General features: G+C 42.8%; 1 protein-coding gene across 1 annotated transcript in view; it reads right to left on the bottom strand.

Moving 5' to 3' along the window:
• Positions 1-24,341, bottom strand: part of MGAT4D (MGAT4 family member D) — a 235,959-nt gene that overhangs the window by 121,050 nt on the left and 90,568 nt on the right. The window contains exon 3 of the mRNA XM_068279604.1: positions 18,234-18,377. Within this exon, the coding sequence (XP_068135705.1) occupies positions 18,234-18,377 (144 nt within the window). The remainder of the gene's footprint in view (positions 1-18,233; positions 18,378-24,341) is intronic.

Below are 24,341 nucleotides of genomic sequence, written 5' to 3'. Positions count from 1 at the left end.
CAAGTACATACTTTTGGCGGTTTCCGGTTTGTGAACCTTGCTGCATTGTGGGAAATAGCTGTTTACAGCTGTTTCCAACTGCCAAAAAACATGCAGCAGCTACATCACCTGCCAACAGTAAAAATGTTCACTGGAGTTCCTATTTAGTGTTGGCAGGTGATGTAGCTGCTGCATGGTTTTTGGCAGTTGGAAACAGCTGTAACAGCCATTTTCCACAATGCAACAAGGTTCACAGATAGGAAACTGCCAAAAAAAGTACACACTTTTCTTGTGGGAGGGGTTTCTTGTGGGAGGAGTTTCACCACAATATCAGTCATACAGCGCCCCCTGATGATACGTTTGTGAAAAGGAATAGATTTCTCATGTAAAAGGGGGTATCAGCTACTGATTGGGATAAAGTTCAATTTTTGGTCGGAGTTTCTCTTTAAGGCAGCTGTCTGTTGATGGGCTGGAGAATCGTACCTGAATAAATGTTTGCAGGTAGCAGTAATGTAGATTGTATGTTCCTTGGCAATCTGCGTCTGCATATTCCCAAATGGAGTCTGTGATGGCGATTTGGCCAAAAGGAACATTGTAAGCAGCAGTGAGGGTGGTCAGATTCAGATCCATCACGCAATACCATCAGGGTGCCATCTGATTCACATTCATTCTACAGCAAGACAATGACGTCAAACACAAAGCCAAACTCATAAAGAACTATTTATAGAAGCTAGGAAATCTGCAACAGGTGTTCCGGTCCCCACAAGGGCATATCCTCCTCATTCAGCTAGTCTGAGATTCCAAGTACAAACAGAAGCTGGGTGCTTAAAGCTCTCTAATGGTGCCCATACAAGATACAACATTTTTTTTCAAGAAAAATCTGATTGGACATGCTGGAAAAAATCTTTATATTCGATCTAAAGGAATAATCAAACTAAATTATATAATCGAAAAAAATGAAAATTTGTACCATGTATGGGCACCTTAACACAGGAGTACCTGCAGAAACTACATCCAGATTTTACCTACGAGAACTGCTGCTGTGCTGAAAGCAAAGGGTGGTCATACCTGACATTGATTTATTTCATGTTTTTTTCAGTTTGCTGCACCTACTAAGAATTGGTTTGATTAACGGATGCTTATAGTGTGTTGAATGTGGAGTATGACATACCTATTTAAAGAGTAACTGTCAGGCTGCAAAAGCTTATTTAAATCTCTATTCTCCTGTGTTAAACAGTTTAGAAGGAAGCCAAAAAGGCAATACTGAAGTTAAAAATCTCTCTTACTTTGATGATTGCTGAACAGCAAGGCTCTGTATTCCCAAGCTCCTAAGGAGGCCGGCAGGACAACATAACAGATACTGCAAAGCATTCTGGGGCTGCTTCTTCTCCCCAGTGCACTCCCTTGGACCTCCCCTTAATTTCCCTATCCCGCCCTAAGGCTGCTTTCACAGGGGGAAGTTACAGGCTCATGTTACAGCAACTTGTAACAGCAGCCTAAACTCACAGCACTGAAAAATCAATGTGCTGTTCACAGGGCACATGTTCAGTTAGAGTATACTGTGTGAGTCCGCTATTGTTCCTAGCCACATGGCTAATTAATATTCACTGCACAGTAGTGTTGTCCGGATCATGAACCATTAGGATCTTTGATCCTGATCTTTTTTGTGAGTCGAATCATCAGGAAGCAAGGAAAGCGAGGATATGACATCACAATTGGCTTCATACAAGACAGACAAACATGGAACCTGCCATGATCTGTCAGGAGCATCATTCTCTGCAAATACTATATAAAAATTCTGTGAAATCCAAACGTGGACAGTGAAATGCATATGTAATGTAAGTACAGCCAATATTTAGCTACTGATATATGTGTTTTTTTTCTCTGAGACCCTATACCTAACAGCTCCTCTTTAAAGGACAACAGAAGTTAGAGTATGGAGGCTGCCATATTTATTTTCTTTTATACAATGCTAGTTATAGCCTGGAAGCCCTGCTGGTCTATGTAGCTGCAGTAGTGTCTGAAGCTCACCAGAAACAAGCATGCAGGTAATCTTGTTAGATCTGACAATGTCAGAAACACCTTATATGCATATGCTTGTTCAAGGTCTATGGCTAAAAGTTTTAAGCCCAATCTACACGATACGATTCTTTATACGATTCGATTACGATTCTATTTACGATACGATTAAATCCATCATGTCCGATCGAGATTCGATTCAATTCGATGTGCCATTGTTTTGCAATGGCAAATCGAATTGAATCGAATCCTGATCGGACATGTTGGATTTAATCGGATCGTAAATAGAATCGTAATCGAATCAAATAAAGAATCGTATCGTGTAGATTGGGCTTTAGAGGCAGAAGATCAGCAGGATGACAGGCAACTGGTATTGCTTAAAGAGACTCTGAAGCGAGAATAAATCTCGCTTCAGAGCTCATAGTTAGCAGGGGCATGTGTGCCCCTGCTAAACCGCCACTAAACAGGGGTCCCTTCACCCCCAAACCCCCCACTGCAACACTTGGTCCCAGACTTGGTCGCTCCTGGAGGCAGGGCTAACGGCTGCAGCCCTGCCTCCAGTCGCGTCTATCAGCGGCGCATCCCCCGCCCCTCTCAGTGAAGGAAGACTGAGAGGGGCGGGGGGAGAGGCGGAGATACGAGCTGACAGACGCGCATGGGACAGGGCTGCGGCGGTTAGCCCTGCCTCAATCCAGAAGAGATCCCCCACTGCACCGAGGGGATTTGGGGGTGAAGGGACCCCCGTTTAGCGGCGCGATAGTGGCGGTTTAGCAGGGGCACACATGCCCCTGCTATCTATGAGGTCTGAAGCGAGATTTATTCTCGCTTCAGACTCTCTTTAAATGGAATTAAATATTGCAGCCTCCATATCCCTCTTGCTACAGTTGTCTTTTAATGATCACCTTATGTAACATGGAGAAACATAGGTACATATAATTCTAGCCCTATCAAGAAATTCTCTGATATCCCTTTCTGTTTTTCAGTACAGAAAGAGTTAATCAAAGGAGTCCTCAAGCAATCTCCCCTACCCCGATCTACTTACCTGGAGCTTCCTCCGGACCCTTGCAGCGGACATATCCCATGTCACAGCTCCGCTCAGCTGCCAGCCCGGGGTCCCTGCCAATGTAGAGGGGACCTCGAGGTAGTCCTCTACTGTGAAAGCGCTGCTGCCAATCAAGTCCATGTTGTCCGGATTGTACTGCGCAGGCAGACAACGTGGACTTGATTGACAGAGGCGCTTGCACAGGCGCAGTAGAGGATGGCCTGGCGAGACACCGTGTGGGGATCCTGGGCTGGCGGCTGAGAGAGAAGCTGCGGCGTGGGACATGACAGCTGCAAGGGGCTGGAGGAAGCCACATGTAAGTAGATCGGGGGTAGGGGAGATTGCTTGATGACTCCTTTAAGTAGCTATCTATGCAAAAGAGCTTGTCAAAAGCCAGTCAAATTTCTGAAAATTAAGTAGAGGCTTAAAACACTGAGAAATTGTGAGATACGGGCTCATTTCCACTATGGATGATTTGCTGTGTTTCCCCGCATGCAAATTTAAATAGGGAAACAGCTTATTGAAATCAATAAGCTGCCATCCAAATTTGCATGCAAAGGAAGAAAAAACAAACAAAAACATGGTGCAAAAAAAAAAAAAATTGCGTCATGCATATGAATCCCTATACACATGCATGACCTGGCTAGAGGGATCTGGATACTAACATAACAGCAAGACGCATGCTGGCACAGTGGAAACAGGCCTTAAAGAGAACCCGAGGTGTGTTTAAAGAATGTTATATGCATACAGAGGCTGGATCTGCCTATACAGCCCAGCCTCTGTTGCTATCCCAAACCCCACTAAGGTCCCCCTGCACTCTGCAATCCCTCACAAAATCACAGCCGTGCTGTGAGGCTGTGTTTACATCTGCAGTGTCAGTCTCAGCTGCTTCCCCGCCTCCTGCATAGCTCCGGTCCCTTCTTCCGTCCCTTCCCTCCAATCAGCAGGGAGGGAAGGGATGCAGGCGGGGACTGGAGTTCTGCAGGAGGCAGGGAGAGCAGCAGACTGACACTATAGAGATAAACACAGCCAGCTCTGACAAGCTGTTTGTCAGCAGCGTGGCTGTGATTAATGAGGGATTGCAGAGTGCAGGGCGACCTTAGGGGGGTTTGGGATAGCAACAGAGGCTGGGCTGTATAGGCAGATCCAGCCTCTGTATGCAGATAATATTCTTCAAACCCACCTCGGGTTCTCTTTAACACCCCCCCCCCCCCCCCCACCCTGCAGTATGATTTTGTGCAATTTTCCCTCAAGCTTTTAGATCCTAAAAAACATACTGCTAGATAGATCAGAATAGTTTATTTTCGCCAAGCATAACTTGGTTATGCCCGGAATTGGATTTGACACAATACATAGCTCAAAAAAAGAAGACAGACATACATAAAAGGTTCACAGCATGCAGGAACATCAAGCAGAGGAACAACAGTAACCATTTACAATGTTCGTTCATGACAGATCATCCTGTGGTTCCTGTCTACACACAGATCCTGTCTTACGTAGGGTTAGTCAGACTTGAGGGATGGACAGATCGATTCGGCGGTGCCACAGCTCAGACCGTGTCCTTGATGGGGTTGTAGTGCTGATGGGAGTATTTAGAGGGAGTTTAGGAGGCTGACATCCGAGGGGAAGAATGTGTTCATGTGCCTCACGGTCCTTGTTGAGATGGCCCGAAGCCTCCGGCCCAATGGGAGCAGATCTGCGGCAACCCTGCACATTCCACACCTCTGATGGATCCAATTCGGGATTATCACTCTGAGCTGCGGCTTTCCAGCACAAGCCTGACTCTGGGTTACCGCTAAGCAGGTTTTATGGCTTCAAATTAGGCTTTTACTGCATTCAATTATTATAGTTTCTCTTTCAGTAACTGTCGGGCATAAAATCAATTCTTTATTTTTATCTGGTAAACAAGTAATAAAGATGCTAACCAGGCAATCCAAAAGTTAAAACCACTATTACTTTTCTTATTGATAAATAATCATTCCCCAGTTTATCTTACTCTTGTTTGGTACACACAAAATTTGGTACACAAAAAAGGAAGTTGCAGGGCATGCTGGATTGTCCTTTTTTGTTTCTATACTTCCCTCAGACTTAACTAATGCAGCCTGTTTGGCTGAAGCCTCTTTCCCTCCTGTTTTCCCCTCCCACACCTCTGTTCCTCTCTGATTGGCCAACATTTCTAATGCTGAGACAATGCACTTTCTATAGTGAAGGGCGGGCAAATCAGGCAGAGGAGAGTAAGGGTGGAAATTACATCAGGATTGGCTTCAAAATAGCCACAGCTAAAATGGAAAATGCTAAGAAGGATTTTCTATTTTTTTTTACTGTAGAAAAATCACTAATCATAATGACAAGTCCTCTTTAAGGCGTCAGAGTGTGCATTCTAAACAGCAACTGTGACAGTCTAATGACAACTTAAAAATTAAGCCATTAAGCTGAAAATAAAAATAGACTCATTTCTATGTTACTAATGTTCTATTTATCATACGTGCTAAACATAGAATAAAATCTCATAAATTTATTTTTTCTTCAGGTTCACTTTAACCACTTGAGGACCACAGTCTTTCTACCCCTTAAGGACCAGGCACTTTTTCCCCATTCAGACCACTGCAGCTTTCACGGTTTATTGCTCGCTCATACAACCTACCACCTAAATGAATTTTGGCTCCTTTTCTTGTCACTAATAAAGCTTTCTTTTGGTGCTATTTGATTGCTCCTGCGATTTTTACTTTTTATTATATTCATCAAAAAAGACATGAATTTTGGCAAAAAAATGATTTTTTTAACTTTCTGTGCTGACATTTTTCAAATAAAGTAAAAATTCTGTATACATGCAGCGCGAAAAATGTGGACAAACATGTTTTTGATAAAAAAAAAAAACCATTCAGTGTATATTTATTGGTTTGGGTAAAAGTTATAGCGTTTACAAACTATGGTGCAAAAAGTGAATTTTCCCATTTTCAAGCATCTATGACTTTTCTGACCCCCTGTCATGTTTCATGAGGGGCTAGAATTCCAGGATAGTATAAATACCCCCCAAATGACCCCATTTTGGAAAGAAGACATCCCAAAGTATTCACTGAGAGGCATAGTGAGTTCATAGAAGATATTTTTTGTCACAAGTAAGCGGAAAATGACACTTTGACAAAAAAAAAAAAAAAAAAAAAGTTTCCATTTCTTCTAACTTGCGACAAAAAAAAAGGAAATCTGCCACGGACTCACCATGCCCCTCTCTGAATACCTTGAAGTGTCTACTTTCCAAAATGGGGTCATTTGTGGGGTGTGTTTCCTGTCCTCGCATTTTGGGGGGTGCTAATTTGTAAGCACCCATGTAAAGCCTAAAGGTGCTCATTGGACTTTGGACCCCTTAGCGCAGTTAGGCTGCAAAAAAGTGCCACACATGTGGTATTGCCGTACTCAGGAGAAGATGTATAATGTGTTTTGGATAGTATAAATACCCCCCAAATGACCCCATTTTGGAAAGAAGACATCCCAAAGTATTCACTGAGAGGCATAGTGAGTTCATAGAAGATATTATTTTTTGTCACAAGTAAGCGGAAAATGACACTTTGACAAAAAAAAAAAAAAAAGTTTCCATTTCTTCTAACTTGCGACAAAAAAAAAGGAAATCTGCCACGGACTCACCATGCCCCTCTCTGAATACCTTGAAGTGTCTACTTTCCAAAATGGGGTCATTTGTGGGGTGTGTTTCCTGTCCTCGCATTTTGGGGGGTGCTAATTTGTAAGCACCCCTGTAAAGCCTAAAGGTGCTCATTGGACTTTGGACCCCTTAGCTCAGTTAGGCTGCAAAAAAGTGCCACACATGTGGTATTGCCATACTCAGTAGAAGTACTATAATGTGTTTTGGGGTGTATTTTTACACATACCCATGCTGGGTGGGAGAAATATCTCTGTAAATGACAATGTTTTCATTTTTTTTTACACACAATTGTCCATTTACAGAGTTATTTCTCCCACCCAGCATGGGTATGTGTAAAAATACACCACAAAACACATTATACTACTTCTCCTGAGTACGGCGATACCACATGTGTGGCACTTTTTTGCACCCTAACTGCGCTAAAGGGCCCAAAGTCCAATGAGTACCTTTAGGATTTCACAGGTCATTTTGCGACATTTGGTTTCAAGACTACTCCTCATGGTTTAGGGCCCCTAAAATGCCAGGGCATTATAGGAACCCCACAAATGACCCCATTTTAGAAAGAAGACACCCCAAGGTATTCCGTTAGGAGTATGGTGAGTTCATAGAAGATTTTATTTTTTGTCACAAGTTAGCGGAACATGACACTTTGTGAAAAAAAACAATTAAAATCAATTTCCGCTAACTTGTGACAAAAATATAAAAACTTCTATGAACTCACCATACTCCTAACGGAATACCTTTGGGTGTCTTCTTTCTAAAATGGGGTCATTTGTGGGGTTCCTATACTGCCCTGGCATTTTAGGGGCCCTAAACCATGAGAAGTAGTCTGGAAATCAAATTCCGCAAAATGACCTGTGAAATCCTAAAGGTACTCATTGGACTTTGGGCCCTTTAGCGCAGTTAGGGTGCAAAAAAGGCGTACGTTAAAAAAGGGCGCCGGGAAAAAAGGGCGCAGGGTTTTAAAAGATAATCACGAATAACGTTTAAAAAAAATTGTGTTATATTTCGTTTAAAAATAATGTTTTATAAAGTTATAAATCATTAAATAATGTGTATAAAATCGGCAATTTTAAAAACATTAATATTCCCTGTTTAAAAATTGAAATTTATAATAACATTTTATAAAACATTAATAAGAATTTTACTAAAGCTATACCTAACCCTACTCTCACACAGAACCCTCCCTGTACCTATCCCTAACCCCTAGACCCCCCTGTTGGTGCCTAACCCTAAGACCCCCCTGTTGGTGCCTAACCCTAAGACCCCCCTGTGATAAGCATTAATAACGTTTTAAAAAAAATATGGTGCGGTTTTTCGTTTAAAAATGAAAAAAAAAAAATATTGTACGGTTTTTCGTTTAAAAGTAATGTTTTAAAAAATATTGTACGGTTTTTCGTTTAAAAATAATGTTTTAAAAATCATCATTAAATAATGTGTAATCATGAGAAACCGTTATAAAACATTAAAAGTCTCCGGGCGCCGCTTTTAAAACGTTATTTTTCTCCGGCGCCCTTTTTTCCTGTTGGGCGCCGATTTAAACGATATTTATTATGGGAGTGAATGGCGGCGCCCTTTTTGTCCACCTGCCTCATGCGCCCAAATTTCCTGCTTCCGCAAAAAAGTGCCACACATGTGGTATCGCCGTACTCAGGAGAAGTAGTACAATGTGTTTTGGGGTGTATTTTTACACATACCCATGCTGGGTGGTAGAAATATATGTGTAAAAATACACCACAAAACACATTATACTACTTCTCCTGAGTACGGCGGTACCACATGTGTGGCACTTTTTTACACCCTAAGTGCGCTAAGGGGCCCAAAGTCCAATGAGTACCTTTAGGATTACACAGGTCATTTTGCGACATTTGGTTTCAAGACTACTCCTCACGGTTTAGGGCCCCTAAAATGCCAGGGCAGTATAGGAACCCCACAAATGACCCCATTCTAGAAAGGAGACACCCAAAGGTATTCCGTTAGGAGTATGGTGAGTTCATAGAAGATTTTATTTTTTGTCACAAGTTAGCGGAATATGACACTTTGTGAAGAAAAACAATTCAAATCAATTTCCGCTAACTTGTGGCAAAAAATAAAATCTTCTATGAACTCACCATACTCCTAACGGAATACCTTGGGGTGTCTTCTTTGTAAAATGGGGTCATTAGTGGGGTTCCTATACTGCCCTGGCATTTTAGGGGCCCTAAACCGTGAGGAGTAGTCTTGAAACAAAAATGACCTGTGAAATCCTAAAGGTACTCATTGGGCTTTGGGACCTTTAGCGCAGTTAGGGTGCAAAAAGTGCCACACATGTTGTATCGCCGTACTCAGGAGAAGTAGTATAATGTGTTTTGGGGTGTATTTTTACACATACCCATGCTGGGTGGGAGAAATACCTCTGTAAATGACAATCTTTTGATTTTTTTTTTTTTACACACAATTGTCCATTTACAGAGGTATTTTTCCCACCCAGCATGGGTATGTGTAAAAATACACCCCAAAACACATTATACTACTTCTCCTGAGTACGGCGATACCACATGTGTGGCACTTTTTGCACCCTAACTGCGCTAAAGGGCCCAAAGCCCAATGAGTACCTTTAGGATTTCACAGGTCATTTTTGTTTCAAGACTACTCCTCACGGTTTAGGGCCCCTAAAATGCCAGGGCAGTATAGGAACCCCACTAATGACCCCATTTTACAAAGAAGACACCCCAAGGTATTCCGTTAGGAGTATGGTGAGTTCATAGAAGATTTTATTTTTTGCCACAAGTTAGCGGAAATTGATTTGAATTGTTTTTCTTCACAAAGTGTCATATTCCGCTAACTTGTGACAAAAAATAAAATCTTCTATGAACTCACCATACTCCTAACGGAATACCTTTGGGTGTCTCCTTTCTAGAATGGGGTCATTTGTGGGGTTCCTATACTGCCCTGGCATTTTAGGGGCCCTAAACCGTGAGGAGTAGTCTTGAAACCAAATGTCGCAAAATGACCTGTGTAATCCTAAAGGTACTCATTGGACTTTGGGCCCCTTAGCGCACTTAGGGTGTAAAAAAGTGCCACACATGTGGTACCGCCGTACTCAGGAGAAGTAGTATAATGTGTTTTGTGGTGTATTTTTACACATACCCATGCTGGGTGGTAGAAATATATGTGTAAAAATACACCACAAAACACATTATACTACTTCTCCTGAGTACGGCGGTACCACATGTGTGGCACTTTTTTACACCCTAAGTGCGCTAAGGGGCCCAAAGTCCAATGAGTACCTTTAGGATTACACAGGTCATTTTGCGACATTTGGTTTCAAGACTACTCCTCGCGGTTTAGGGCCCCTAAAATGCCAGGGCAGTATAGGAACCCCACAAATGACCCCATTCTAGAAAGGAGACACCCAAAGGTATTCCGTTAGGAGTATGGTGAGTTCATAGAAGATTTTATTTTTTGTCACAAGTTAGCGGAATATGACACTTTGTGAAGAAAAACAATTCAAATCAATTTCCGCTAACTTGTGGCAAAAAATAAAATCTTCTATGAACTCACCATACTCCTAACGGAATACCTTGGGGTGTCTTCTTTGTAAAATGGGGTCATTAGTGGGGTTGCTATACTGCCCTGGCATTTTAGGGGCCCTAAACCGTGAGGAGTAGTCTTGAAACCAAATGTCGCAAAATGACCTGTGTAATCCTAAAGGTACTCATTGGACTTTGGGCCCCTTAGCGCACTTAGGGTGTAAAAAAGTGCCACACATGTGGTACCGCCGTACTCAGGAGAAGTAGTATAATGTGTTTTGTGGTGTATTTTTACACATACCCATGCTGGGTGGTAGAAATATCTCTGTACATGACAATTGTTTGATTTTTTTTACACACAATTGTCCATTTACAGAGAGATTTCTCCCACCCAGCATGGGTATGTGTAAAAATACACCCCAAAACACATTATACTACTTCTCCTGAGTACGGCGATACCACATGTGACACTTTTTTTGCAGCCTAGGTGCGCTAAGGGGCCCAACCTCCTATTCACAGGTCATTTTGAGGCATTTGTTTTCTAGACTACTCCTCACGGTTTAGGGCCCCTAAAATGCCAGGGCAGTATAGGAACCCCACAAGTGACCCCATTTTAGAAAGAAGACACCCCAAGGTATTCCATTAGGTGTATGGCGAGGTCATCGAAGATTTTATTTTTAGTCACAAGTTAGTGAAAAATGACACTTTGTGTAAAAAACCCAATAAAAATCAATTTCCGCTAACTTGACAAAAAATAAAATCTTCTATGAACTCGTCATACACCTAACAGAATACCTTGGGGTGTCTTTTTTCTAAAATGGGGTCACTTGTGGGGTTCCTATACCGCCCTGGCATTTTACGGGCCCAAAACCGTGAGTAGTCTGGAAACCAAATGTCTCAAAATGACTGTTCAGGGGTATAAGCATCTGCAAATTTTGATGACAGGTGGTCTATGAAAGGCCGAATTTTGTGGAACCGGTCATAAGCAGGGTGGCCTTTTAGATGACAGGTTGTATTTGGCCTGATCTGATGGATAGGAGTGCTAGGGGGGTGACAGGAGGTGATTGATGGGTGTCTCAGGGGGTGATTAGAGGGGAAAATAGATGCACTCAATGCACTGGGGAGGTGATCGGAAGGGGGTCTGAGGGGGATCTGAGGGTTTTGCCGAGTGATCAGGAGCCCACACGGGGCAAATTAGGGCCTGATCTGATGGGTAGGTGTGCTAGGGATCTGATGGGTAGGTGTGCTAGGGGGTGACAGGTAGTGACAGGAGGTGATTGATGGGTGTCTCAAGGTGTGATTAGTGGGGGGAATAGATGCAAGTAATGCAATGGCGAGGTGATCAGGGCTTGGGTCTGAGGGTGTGGGCGGGTGATTGGGTGCCCTAGGGGCAGATGGGGGTCTAATCTGATGGGTAGCAGTGACAGGGGGTGATTGATGGGTAATTAGTGGGTGTTTAGAGGAGAGAACAGATGCAATGCACTTGGGAGGTGATCTGACTGCTGGTCTGCAGGCGATCGGATGGTGTGGGTGGGTGATCAGATTGCCCGCAAGGGGCAGGTTAGGGGCTGATTGATGGGTGGCAGTGACAGGGGGTGATTGATGGGTGATAGGTGATTGGCAGGTGATTGACAGGTGATCAGTGGGTTATTACAGGGAAGAACAGATGTAATTAATGCACTGGCGAATTGATAAGGGGGGGGGTCTGAGGGCAATCTGAGCGTGTGGGCGGGTGATTGGGTGCCCGCAAGGGGCAGATTAGGGTCTGATCTGATAGGTAACAGTGACAGGTGGTGATAGGGGGTGATTGATGGGTGATTGATGGGTAATTAGTGGGTGTTTAGAGGAGAGAATAGATGTAAACAATGGATTTGGGAGGTGATCTGATGTCGGATCTGCGGGCGATCTATTGGTGTGGGTGGGTGATCAGATTGCCCGCAAGGGGCAGGTTAGGGGCTGATTGTTGGGTGGCAGTGACAGGGGGTGATTGATGGGTGATTGACAGGTTATCAGGGGGGATAGATGCATACAGTACACAGGGGGGGGGGGGGTCTGGGGGGGGGGGGTCCTGGGGAGAATCTGAGGGGTGGGGGGTGATCAGGAGGGGGCAGGGGGGCAGGATATAAAAAAAATAGCGTTGATAGTGACAGGGAGTGATTGATGGGTTATTAGGGGGGTGATTGGGTGCAAACAGGGGTCTGGGGGGTGGGCAGGGGGGGTCTGAGGGGTGCTGTGGGCGATCAGTGGGCGGGGGGGCAGATTAGTGTGTTTGGGTGCAGACTAGGGTGGCTGCAGCCTGCCCTGGTGGTCCCTCCGACACTGGGACCACCAGGGCAGGAGGCAGCCTGTATAATATACTTTGTATACATTACAAAGTGTATTATACACTTTGTAGCGGCGATCGCGGGGTTAACATCCCGCCGGCGCTTCCGTATGGCCGGCGGGATGTTACGGCGGGTGGGCGGAGCCAGTTGCCGGGGGAAGCGTGCGTCATCAATGACGCGATCGCTCCCCCGGCTAAGGAAAAGGACGCACCGCCTTAAGGCGTATTGCGGTCCTTAGGGGATCCACTTTGCCGCCGCCCATGGGCTGTGGGCGGTCGGCAAGTGGTTAACCTCCTTGGCGGTAACCCCGATTTCCTGATCGAAGCGGGCGGGGGGATGCTGCTGAGCAGCGGCTATCATGTAGCGAGCCCTGGGCTCTCTACATGATATAATAAAAAAAAAAAAAAAAAACTGCGGCGCTGCCTCCTGGCGGATTTTTTTATACCGCCAGGAGGGTTAAAGAATGCCAACTGACTGGCTTTCATACTTGATTCTTGACATTGAAGTCAAACATGAGTGGAATCCCATGTTTTGCATATATCGCCTTGGGTCAGTTATGCGAAAAATTAGGGCAAAAAAGGAGCACAATGAAAACGGAGTAACAGTGGCATAGGGTTTTTGTTTTTTTATAGTGACAAAGATGTCAGCCAACAAAGGAGTTCCCTTATGGGAATGGTATGGTCCCAGATGGTTTTAGTATTCAAATCCGGGTTTCCTAATTCAGAAAGCAGGATTACACCGCGCACCACACTTCAGTACCTCAGCTAGTGGAGAGGGTCATGGGGAGGTCACTCATTCTTCCTACTTCCAGCTTGGGCAGAGGAAGCATCGGAGTCATGTGCACCCTCACTGACCTCTCCCCTCCCCCAGCACCCTCACTAACCTCCCCCTCCCCCAGCACCCTCACTGACCTCCCCCTCCCCAACACCCTCACTGACCTCCCCCTCCCCCAGCACCCTCACTGACCTCTCCCTCCCCCAGCACCCTCACTGACCTCACTTTCCCCTAGGCATTACGTGGCCAAACCTGCTTAACCACCTTTCCCCACCACTACAGTATATCTAAGAGACTTTATCCAAACCATGAGGAAGTAGATATACAATTTTACTCGGGGGACAGCTGTGCATGATCATGCGTGCCCCCAACACCAATGGTGATCATGCCCCTAGAATTAGGTCTCCCCCATCCCATTACAGAAAGCCAGATGTGCTTGCAGTACTAGTCGTCCCCCCTCCCCAAGTATAGCCAGATGTGCCCCTCAGCATTAGATCCCCTTCTATAGGTTTCCTGATGTGCCCTCCTCCCCCTAGTGTAGCTCGATGTGCCCCCCCCCCTCCCCACCTTTTAGGCAGCACCCACTCTGTTAAACTACTCCCCTCATTAGGCAGTGCCCCCATGTAAAAATGTAGGGGGGTGGCATACCTGGCTATCTATACTGGGGAGGAACCTAATACTGACGGCACATCGGGCTATCATTTTGGGGGGTGGGGATAGTGTTAGGGGCACATCTGGCTATTTGAGGGTGAACCTACCCAATACTGGGGGCATGTCTGCTACCGATACAGACACTATTCAAGGGGAGGGGGGGGGTGTTCACCAGCATCTCTGATGCTGCTAAACCTTGGTCAACCCTATCAGGGGACCATACGGAAGTGCTGCTAGACCACCAGAAAAAACGGTATAAGGGAATGCGACCAAGGGTCAAATGAGGAAGTGTAAAAACAGGTTAAAATATAATCATGAAGATGCAGGGAACACTAATACAATAAAATATACTATTTAACCACACCCGGTTTTAAGTTCACACCCACTGCTAAGACTACACCCGCTACAACATAGAATGATTAATTAACCTTCCCCATTAACCTTTTCTCCCTAATTTATACCGTTAAAAATACTTTTTTCTTTTCTCAAGTGAAAAGTACACACTGTAGCAAAAACACACCTTTGCTTCAGAGTGAAATATCACCATAAATTGTGACAGGAACATAATTTAAGTTTTGTGATAAAAAAAAGAGAAATGGTCAAATACAATTTGTATTTTTAATTTACAGAAGTACCGTACTTTAATATTTAGTATTTTTTTCCTATTTTTCTGATTAATTTGCATCGAAAAAATTGTTCTTGTGAAAAAATACTGCCCAAGGAAAGTCTAATTTGTCACATAGCTAAAATGTCAAAACTGCTCTGGTCCATAAGGAAGAAAAAAAGGTCTGGATACGAAGTGGTTAAAAATGGAACCCGAGCTGAGATACATATGGTGGCGGCTATATTTATTACCTTTTAAATAATAGTTGCCTGGCAGTCCTGATGTTCTTTCTGGTCAGTAGCGTCTGAATCACGCACACCTGAAACAACCATGCGGCTAATCCAGTCAGATTTAAGTCAGGAACATCTGATCTGCATACCTGTTCAGGGACTATAGCTAAAAGCATTAGAGGCAGAGGATCAGCAGGACAGCCAGCCAACGTGCAATGTTTAAAGGGACTCCGAGCAGTGCAGAAACTATGGGAAGATGCATATCATTTTAAAGCTCTCTTCTCTTTCCAATGATATATAAACCGCCGCCCTATTGAAATTGCCGCAGCCGCTATTTCGCGAAAATAGAGAAAACTAAAAGGCGTAGGGCAACGATTTGGGTGTCGTCAGAAAGAGGAGAAAGAGAGCTTTAAAATGATATCCATCTTTCCATAGTTACATTGTATTACACAGGGCGACTTTTTCTGCTGAATGGAGCTGCTGACTTTGAGAAAAAGTCGCCCTGTGTAATACAATGTAACTATAGAAAGATGGATATCATCGGCAATTTCAATCGCGAAAATAGCGAAAACTAAAAGGCGTAGGGCGGCGGTTTATACATCATTGGAAAGAGGAGAAAGAGAGCTTCAAAATGATCTGCATCTTCCCATAGTTTCTTCACTGCTCGGAGTCCCTTTAAAAGGAAATACATATGTAAGCATCCATATGTCTCACCTCAGGTTCCCTTTTAGGGCTGGTTTCCACTATTGCGGTGCGGAATCGCCTGGATTCCACCGCTGATGAAATCGCATGCGGATGAGATTTCCCATGCGTTTTTTGCCGCGAATTCGCATGCGAATTCGCATAGGTGAGGGTATATGCGAATTTAACCATGTCACTGCCTGTTTGAATTCCATTGGTACCTATGCGAATTCGCATGAAAATTCGCATACCATAGCCGCATGCGAATTTCCTATTAAATACATTAGCGGCGATTCGCATGCATTCCACTCGCAGGCGAATTCGTTGGCTCTTTTGTGCGTTTTTTTACCGCTGAAAAAAACGCACATCACCAACGCAACAGTGGAAACAGGCCCATCCACTTGCATACCATGTGCGAATCTGCATGCGTTGGACGCATGCAGATTCGCGATAGTGAAAACGAGCCCTAAAGCTTTAAACCATGAGGCCACTAGATCAATCTTCATAAAAAGATCAGTTGATCAATTAATCTATTTGAGTTAGCATCATGCTCTCTGTATGTTCAAAATAGTTTTACTTTAAAAACATTGCTATTAATTTACTGAATTGTATGCCATTTTCTTTATTCAAATTTTATTTGGCTATAATATATTCTGCTACTTGTGTTGCACCCCTTTGCTTCGCATTATGTTGACATCTTTTTGCAGCAGAACAGTAAGTGTATCTACACACTTGTCACTGTAGAAAGAAAGCAGACTTAGGACCCAGTGGTTTTGAAAATCACAACTCCAACACCAGGATGGCAGTAACAAATTAGGTCTAATTAGATTTGGTGTGGCTCATGTAAATACAATAAAAGTGCCATTTAAAAAGAACACTAACAATAATTATTTTAATTGCAGATGTTAAATATAATTTGGCCTCCTTAAAAAAAAGTAATTGCAATCATTCAGCTTTGTGTAAGGAAGATGGTTCTCACAATGCATAATTTGTCTAATTTGCAGGCCAAGATTCAATGGAACCCCATATCAGCCAGGTTCTGGTGTGAAGTCCTGGCCCCTTGCAGAAGACAAGACATGTAACTTTTCTTTATGAAATATAGAAAATGCACATATACAGGGTGCAGGCAGGAACAGAGAACATTGATCGGGCCCCTAGGCAATTTAACTCTGGGTACATCTTAAAGGACAACTGTATTGACAAGTATATGGAGGCTGCCATATTTATTTCCATTTAAGCAATACCAGTTGCCTAGCTATCCGGCTGATCCTCTACCTCTAATACTTTTAGCCATAGACCCTGAACAGAGAGTGCATATGGAGAGTACACTACCACTGCATGACTTAACTTGTAGTCACCAACCCCAAATTTAATCAAATGAATTGATTTAATGAGCAAAGAAAGTTGAAATTTCATGTAGAACTGGAAGGGAGCTGACAATAGTTACGAGTAAAGGCTGCCATACACTCGTTAGATTAGCAGCCGATAGATAATCAGATAGATTTCTGATCTGATGTGTTTAGGAACATTTTTTACTAGGAACAGATTTCAGTTTGAAATCTATTGAAAATCTATCTGATGGCATTTTTTTTGCCATCAGATTTCCATTAGGGCCAATGCAAAATGATAAGCAATCTCAACAGATCGACCTAGATTTTTCAGCCTGTCAGATCGATTGAAATCGATGGAAATCAGTCGAAAATCGGTCAATTGGTCAATCGATTTACAATCGACCAATCGATTGATTTTGATCGATCGGCCAGAAATTGGCTGAGTGTATGGGCCCCTTTACTAAAATGCACTTTCAAATTACAGCTCATATAAAATTACTATTTTGTAATGTACCAAAATATAAAAATGATCTCTCTCAGTTTGCATAATAGCTCAGCTGCATGACGCAGCAATGACTAGTGAAGGTCAATGATATGTACATCATTGAATTGATGCGGGATTATGTACATTTTGTAAGAAAATGTATGAAGCTTAAAAATGAACCAAACAAATCCATGGAATTTAATTGGTGCAAAAACCTGCAACAACATTATTTGCATCACATTGACCATCCCTACTAGTGACACAAATACTCACCAGGCTTTATTCTCAGCAGAGATGTTATTTGTTATGTATAAAAGATTCCCGTGTACATAGATATACAGCTCTGATTTCAAACATAGGGTGACTGCTTTGTTACAGCAGCACAAGTAACTGTCTTTTCATTGGTTTATTTTATTTTTGTGAACTAAGGACTGCTATTACTGCATTTACACAAGTTATTTATGATGACTTATCTAAGAAATAGAACATTTTTTCAGAATTCATAGACTTAGATTCCACAGCCCTAGTTAGTAAGCCAGTAAACTGGCACTAGACCATGCCAGAGAAAGATTCAAAAGGAATCACTCTTTTCCCCCTCTTTTAGATTATATTGGCGCTCTCTCTCCAATGGTGGCTACTAATGATACAATTTTCCAAATGATCATTTACAAACGATTCTTCATATAAAAGATCAGAAATGATTGGTTGGGACTACTAATGGACTAACATCTCCTAACCAATCCAATCAGATTAATGAAATCATCTAGATTTTCAGATCGACTTCATTAAAGTGATCAGATTGGTTAGGAGAGTTTTGTCCATTAGTGGTCCCAAATAATTTTCGATCGTTCATACAATCGTTCCTAAACGATCGTTCGGCAAATTGTATCATTAATGGCCACCTTAACACACACACACACACACACACACACACATTCCCATACCTCCTCTTCGGCCGTGTCCATAAAGCACATTTGGCTGCAGGCTGTCTTCGTGTCCCAACAAATGAGGCAGGAACATGAAGATGTTTGAGAATGGCAAGGGCAGCTTGTTGGTTATATTCAAAACTTTCCATTTTATTTCTTCAACTGCAAAACAAATGATCACACTATGAAGATCTCAAACATGCATGCCGAAAGCCCTTATCAAAATGTAAAGTTCTATTAATTCCAACTTATTATATCTCCTTACATTACCAGCTAAACAAGGCTAATGTCTTTCACACAAAGAGCTAGAAGGAGTGAACTTTTCTCACCTGCGTCTTCTCTGGTCTCAAACTACAGAATGTTTTTTTAGCACATGGCCAGCAGCAAACTACGTTACTAAACCAAACCTAGAAGGTTCATTTTAAGTTTCTGTAATATAACGTTAGGAGCCCCAGGCTGGTGTAGACATACCACAAATGTAACAGTAGTAAACTGACAAACATTCTCACTCTACTGCAAGAGAGTTTAATTAACAGATCTCAGCCAGGACAAGATCTACGTGGGAATGCTGCCTATACACTGTAGATTTGTAGTAAATCATGTAAAGGGTTAATATCATCCAGATATTGTTTACCTGGGAAAAGTGACGTGTGTGTATAGGCCTCCATTGATCATATCCTCACAGCTGATAGCTTTGTACTGCCCTTTGAAGCACAAAGTCATGGCACACTTTGATTGGGGGTGGGCAGGAGCAGCGGTAGATCATTGAACATTGGAAATTTTTAGTCCAGTCGAAAATTCCTATCACATTTTGCTAAAATTATACTGTAATTGCAATCAATCTACTGTAAATATTGGGGCATAAATTTTGAACAGATTCAAACAACGTGATCAAACTGTAAACCTCTATAAATGGTGTTTTGTTACTAAAGGTGACTATACACTTGCTTTACACTCCTTATAGATTCCATCACTATGATTGAATCTACCAGAGATCAACCAAAACCATTGATTGCAGGCTGAAGAAAATGTGCTCCTCGAGCCTGTGGAGAGTGATGCAGCTTAGCACAGCTTTGCACTGGCGCGCTCCTCCTGTGTCCTCTCTCCATCTCCGCTGGGGTGCCGGTGTCCTGTGACCTGACGGCATGTACATGGTCTCCTAACCTACGTGCAATTAGGACCCAGGTTAAAGGTTCCCGTACACAGGACGCAAGAAGAGCACATTGGTAGACAGGCAAGTGTATACTCCGCTGCCAACACTGGATGGCCTGGAGGGGTGGGGGAAGCACATTAGATGTGGGGGAGCTGGGTGCCCCGGCAGGTGGTGGCTCCACAAATTTTTAATAGATTTTATGCTGAAATCTATTGTTATTCGGTGTACAGTGTGTAGCAGAAATGAATACCTCTGTATTCAGATTTCAATCATAGAGGGTTCTGATGGTCGCATCTGGTGGCCATCTTCAAGTGTATGGCTACCTTAATGCAAACCTGTAAATGTAATGGAGGCAAAAGTTACTTATCTTGATAGAGGGAGGCTTTTGGATCATCCAGAGACTTTCCATGTTCTTCTGCAGACTACATGAAGGAGGCGCTCGTGTATGAGAGCCATCCTGCAGGCCCAAGATGGCTCGTCCATGAGCAGTAGCACAAAGCCAATCAGGCTCGGTGTAAAAAGCGAAGCCCTATCGGCTCTGTACAACTGCATAGGCAAAAGCCATCATGTGCAGTGCAGCTCTCGACAAGACCTTGTCAAAATTTGGGGATGGGGAAGCCTCTGGATTCCCTCTACTGAAGGATCTACAATGGGGTGTTTACCCCCACAGGTAAACTGTATTACAATTTTGTTAGGGCCACAGTGTTTTGAGTCACCAGGAAGAAAAATCGGTATAAAATTATTAACCAGAGCTATATAATTCTGGTCAAGCATGGCTGGAGAAGCAAGCACTGGGCATGGCCTCAGCAGCTGCTTGACTGCAATGGGTGGGACAGACTAAAATCTCTTATGCCTGGTACACACCATGCAATTTCCTATCAGATAGACGGATCTAAATGATTATTTCCAACATCTAATTTGATAGTTTTTCTGATCGATTTTGGATAGATGTGATCAGAAAAACGATCGGAAATCAGATTGGACCGGTCAAATCAATTCGACCCATCTATCCGATGGGAAATTGCATGGTGTGTACCAGGCATTAGACTAATGCAGCCTACAGCTATAAGGGCTTGGTAGAAAAATGGCTTGTCTTAATGACAAAAGTGCAGTCTTACAATAGATGCTAACCTTACAATGACTTCTACATCAATTTTACTTGCAAAAATTACAGAGCCTACAAATTGCAGACGTTGAATTTTATTTTATTTTTTTTCAAAGTGCTTTTCTCCCTTAGGACTCAGCGCACATAGGTTTGTTTCAGATCAGTCACTACTACAGGGTGAACTAAGCTCCAAAGTAAGGCCTCGTTCACACTTATCTGCTTTCAGCCCCTGCATTGCGCTTTACTGATCCCCTGCGATCAGCAAAGTGCTGCAGCACATCTAATCCTATGGGACTACTCACACTGCGGCGATTGCAGCATAATTGCGATATCCACCAATCGCAAACGCGCCGCATGCAGCATTTTCTGGACGTTTGCATTGTGATTCTTATTCACTGGATAGATAATGTCAAAAAAGCAATAGCGTCAAAAGTGCAAAAGCGATTGTGATCATGTTTTGCAATTCCAAGCAAACTAAGAAGCTACATGTCCATAAATGCCATACTAAACATATGGATTTTCAGTCTGGTTTTAAACCCCAGCCAGAGCTGGAACTTACTTGAGTGAGGTAGGGAGGGAATCCCAAAGGGTAAGGGACCCAAGTTATGAGATCCTGTTGATCTGAGGTTATGTGAAATATAAAGCAGGTTCAATAAATCTTTCAGGATATCCAGACCCTAAAATGTTGATGGATTTGAATGGTAGTAGGCCAGGTATGGAAAGGATTTTAAAGTTAGCTTATGGAGTTAAACCAATCCTGCCACAGAAAGTCTTTGCTTACAGCCTGGTAGCCATATTCCACACTAACTGCAGGTAGAGCAGGTCTTATTTGGAAGGCCTGTATATATGGCACTAGAATAGTACAGGTGTGAGATGAGGCATGAACTAGGTTAAGAAAATTGGAATGAAGAACTTTTGAAATGATTCTTAGTTGAAAGAAGGTATATAGTTGGCAGAATCCAAGATAGGACTTTGTTTAATTGCAACAACACCCAAACTGCGCACATTGTCAGAGCCATTTAGGAATGAGCCTCCTACCATCAGTGGTGCTGACTTGGACCGTTTTGCAAGACACTGTATGAATAAAAAGTCAGTGAGGCTCTGGACTCTATGGTTACCTGCACATTCCAGCCATGAAGAAAATAAAATAAGTGTCAAAGGGCCTGAGAGAGAAGGTTTTACAACTTTATAAAAAATAAATTAAAAAAAATGATATCCAAAGAGTTAAAATGCCAATCGGCATAGTTCAAACGTTCATAAAGAAGTAGAAATTTATGTATTCTCTTGAAAACAAGCTGCATTAAAGGTACACCAATAAAAATTGCAGCCAAAAACTGCAAAGCAACTGGAAGCAAAAAACTTCTCTGCAGAAAAGTGGGGTGGATGTTCCAAGACGCAAAATAAAAACACTTGAAAGAATTTGGCTACATGGTCAAGTTACTAGAAGAAAGCCATTGTGCCAATGTCACAAAATAGCCAGCTTAAAATATGCAAAATAGCACCAAGACAGTCAAAACTTCTGGAAAAAAATGATTTGGAGTGTGGAGACCAAAATTGAACTTTATGGTCACAGCCACACATGCTTTGTTTAGGGAGGAGTCAACAATGCAACTGAAGAACTGAGATGAATCTCTCATGCTTTGGAGGTGGGTGAGCTACAGTGGCACACGGAATGTGGTGAGAGTGGATGGCAAGGTGAATGCAGCAGGTTATCAGATAATATCAAAAGACAATTTGCACTTATTAGCCCAGAAGCTGTACATTGAACACACTTGGACTTTCCAACATAAAAATGACCCCAAACACAAAGCCATACAGACCCATTATTGGCTACAGTAGAAAAAAAAAAAAAAGTAAAAGTTCCGGAGTGGCCATCTTTTTACCTTAATACCCCTCTTTGTAGAATTCTTTAACATGAAGTTCATGCAAGAACCCCCCAAGAAAATACAGGAAGTAGAGGCCTTCCAAAAATCCAAAGCCCCTCATTCACAGCTAACACAAAAGACTACAAGTCATCATTGATTCTAAAAGTGAAATACACAGCACTAGGGGTATGCAAACTTTTATACAGGGACTACAGTAGAATCCCTTTTTAGTAAACTCCAAGTGACTGGACAAAGAAGTTTATTATATCAGAAATGGTGATAATAAAGCACATAAAGTATACTATAGTATTGTATACTAATTCAGTCAATAATTACGAGTTGTTTTTTTTTCAATGCTTCAGCAAGCAAGGACAGAAGGTGTCTAAGCTAGGTCAAAATGCACAGTGCTCAATATGCAGGTATTTGCATGCAATAATCACACAAAAGCTTGCACAGTAGGCATACAGTTAGATCCATAAATCTCTGGTTCTGTACATTGCCACAAGCAGAAGTGCAGACGTTCAGCTGTAATTCAGTGGGGTGAACAAAATTACATAAAAAAAAAAAAAAAAAAAAGTGAGGCAACAACCATTTTTTTTAGTACAATCCCTTCATTTCAGGAGCTCAAAAGTTATTGGACAAATTAAAAAACTGGAAATAAAATGTAATTTCTAAAACTTGGTTGAAAACCCTTTGCTGACAATGACAGCCTGAAGTCTTGAACTCATGGACATCACCAGATGCTGGTTTTCCTCCTTTTTAATGTTCTGTAAGGCCTTTACTGCAGCGGCTTTCCATTGCAATTTGTTTGTGGGCCTTTGTCTGAAGTTAAGTCTTCACCACGTCTAATGCATGCTCAATTGGGTTGGTATCAGGTGACCAATTTGCCGTGTCCTCGCTCCCGCTGATGTCACCAGGAGCGTACTGCGCAGGCACACACACCATACTGGGCCTGTGCAGTACGCTTCTGGTGAAATCAGCAGGAGCGAGGACATGGCTAATGCAGATGCAATGGTTTTAAGACTTTAAAGTCTGAAATTCCACAAGTGAACCGGAGGTGGGCCGGAACATCGGTGAGTGGCTGCGCTATTACACTGCCTCCACCAAGTTTTACAGATTATGTGGCATATTTTGGATAAGGAGCGGCTCCACGCCTACTCCATACTTTTTTCATGCCATTATTCTGGTAGAGATTGAGCTTAGTTTCATTTGTCTAAAGAATGTTTTTCCAGAATTGTGCTGTTTTTTTTTAGATATTCTTTAGCAAAGTGCATTCTAGACTTTCTATTCTTGTGGCTTATGAGTGGCTTGCACCTAGCAGTGCACGCTGTTTTTATTTTCAAGCAGTCTTCTCTTCATGGTAGATTTGGATAGCGATATGGCTACCCCCTGAAAAGCGTTGTTCACTTGGTTGGCTGTTCTGAAGAGGCTTCTCTTCACCATGGAAACTATTCTGCAATCATTCACCACTGTTGTCTTCTTTATTTATGGACCTAACTGTAGTTCTCACCAGTTAATGAAGGTACTGATAGTATGTTCTTCTGTCCACATTTCTGTGCAGCCTGGAAGATGCTGTAGCGTTGCAGCCGTGCACAAGCAAGTCACAGATGACAGGGAATTCCCCCAGTAATCAGCCAGCAGCTTACACAGGAACCATAGGTTTCCCCGGATGGTTCTTTTGAGGTAATGCACACAGGATCAGAGTAGCGTGCCAATAGCAAGCAGGCTTTAAGCCCAGCCTTTTTCCACCACCGCAGAGTTGCACACAGCGATCCATGAAGACGCATTAATCAATGTGAAAAAATTGTCGACCGGCGATCCTCTGTGCTGGGTGAACCTACGCAGGGTTATGCATTTCATTGAATTGGCTATCCGTTTTGGATGCAGGCAATAAACAGCGGTTGCATTTTACTGGTGCCCACATGCTCATTGTTTGTAGCAAGCAGGCCTCAAGTAGCTGCTAGCCCACCCACCGACCATGGCTAATGGGTCTCAGACAGATG

The sequence above is a fragment of the Hyperolius riggenbachi genome, chromosome 1 (genome assembly GCF_040937935.1).
Source record: "Hyperolius riggenbachi isolate aHypRig1 chromosome 1, aHypRig1.pri, whole genome shotgun sequence".
NCBI lineage: Eukaryota > Metazoa > Chordata > Amphibia > Anura > Hyperoliidae > Hyperolius > Hyperolius riggenbachi.
Note: the sequence above shows the minus strand (reverse complement) of the source record. Positions and strands in the feature narration are given on the sequence as shown.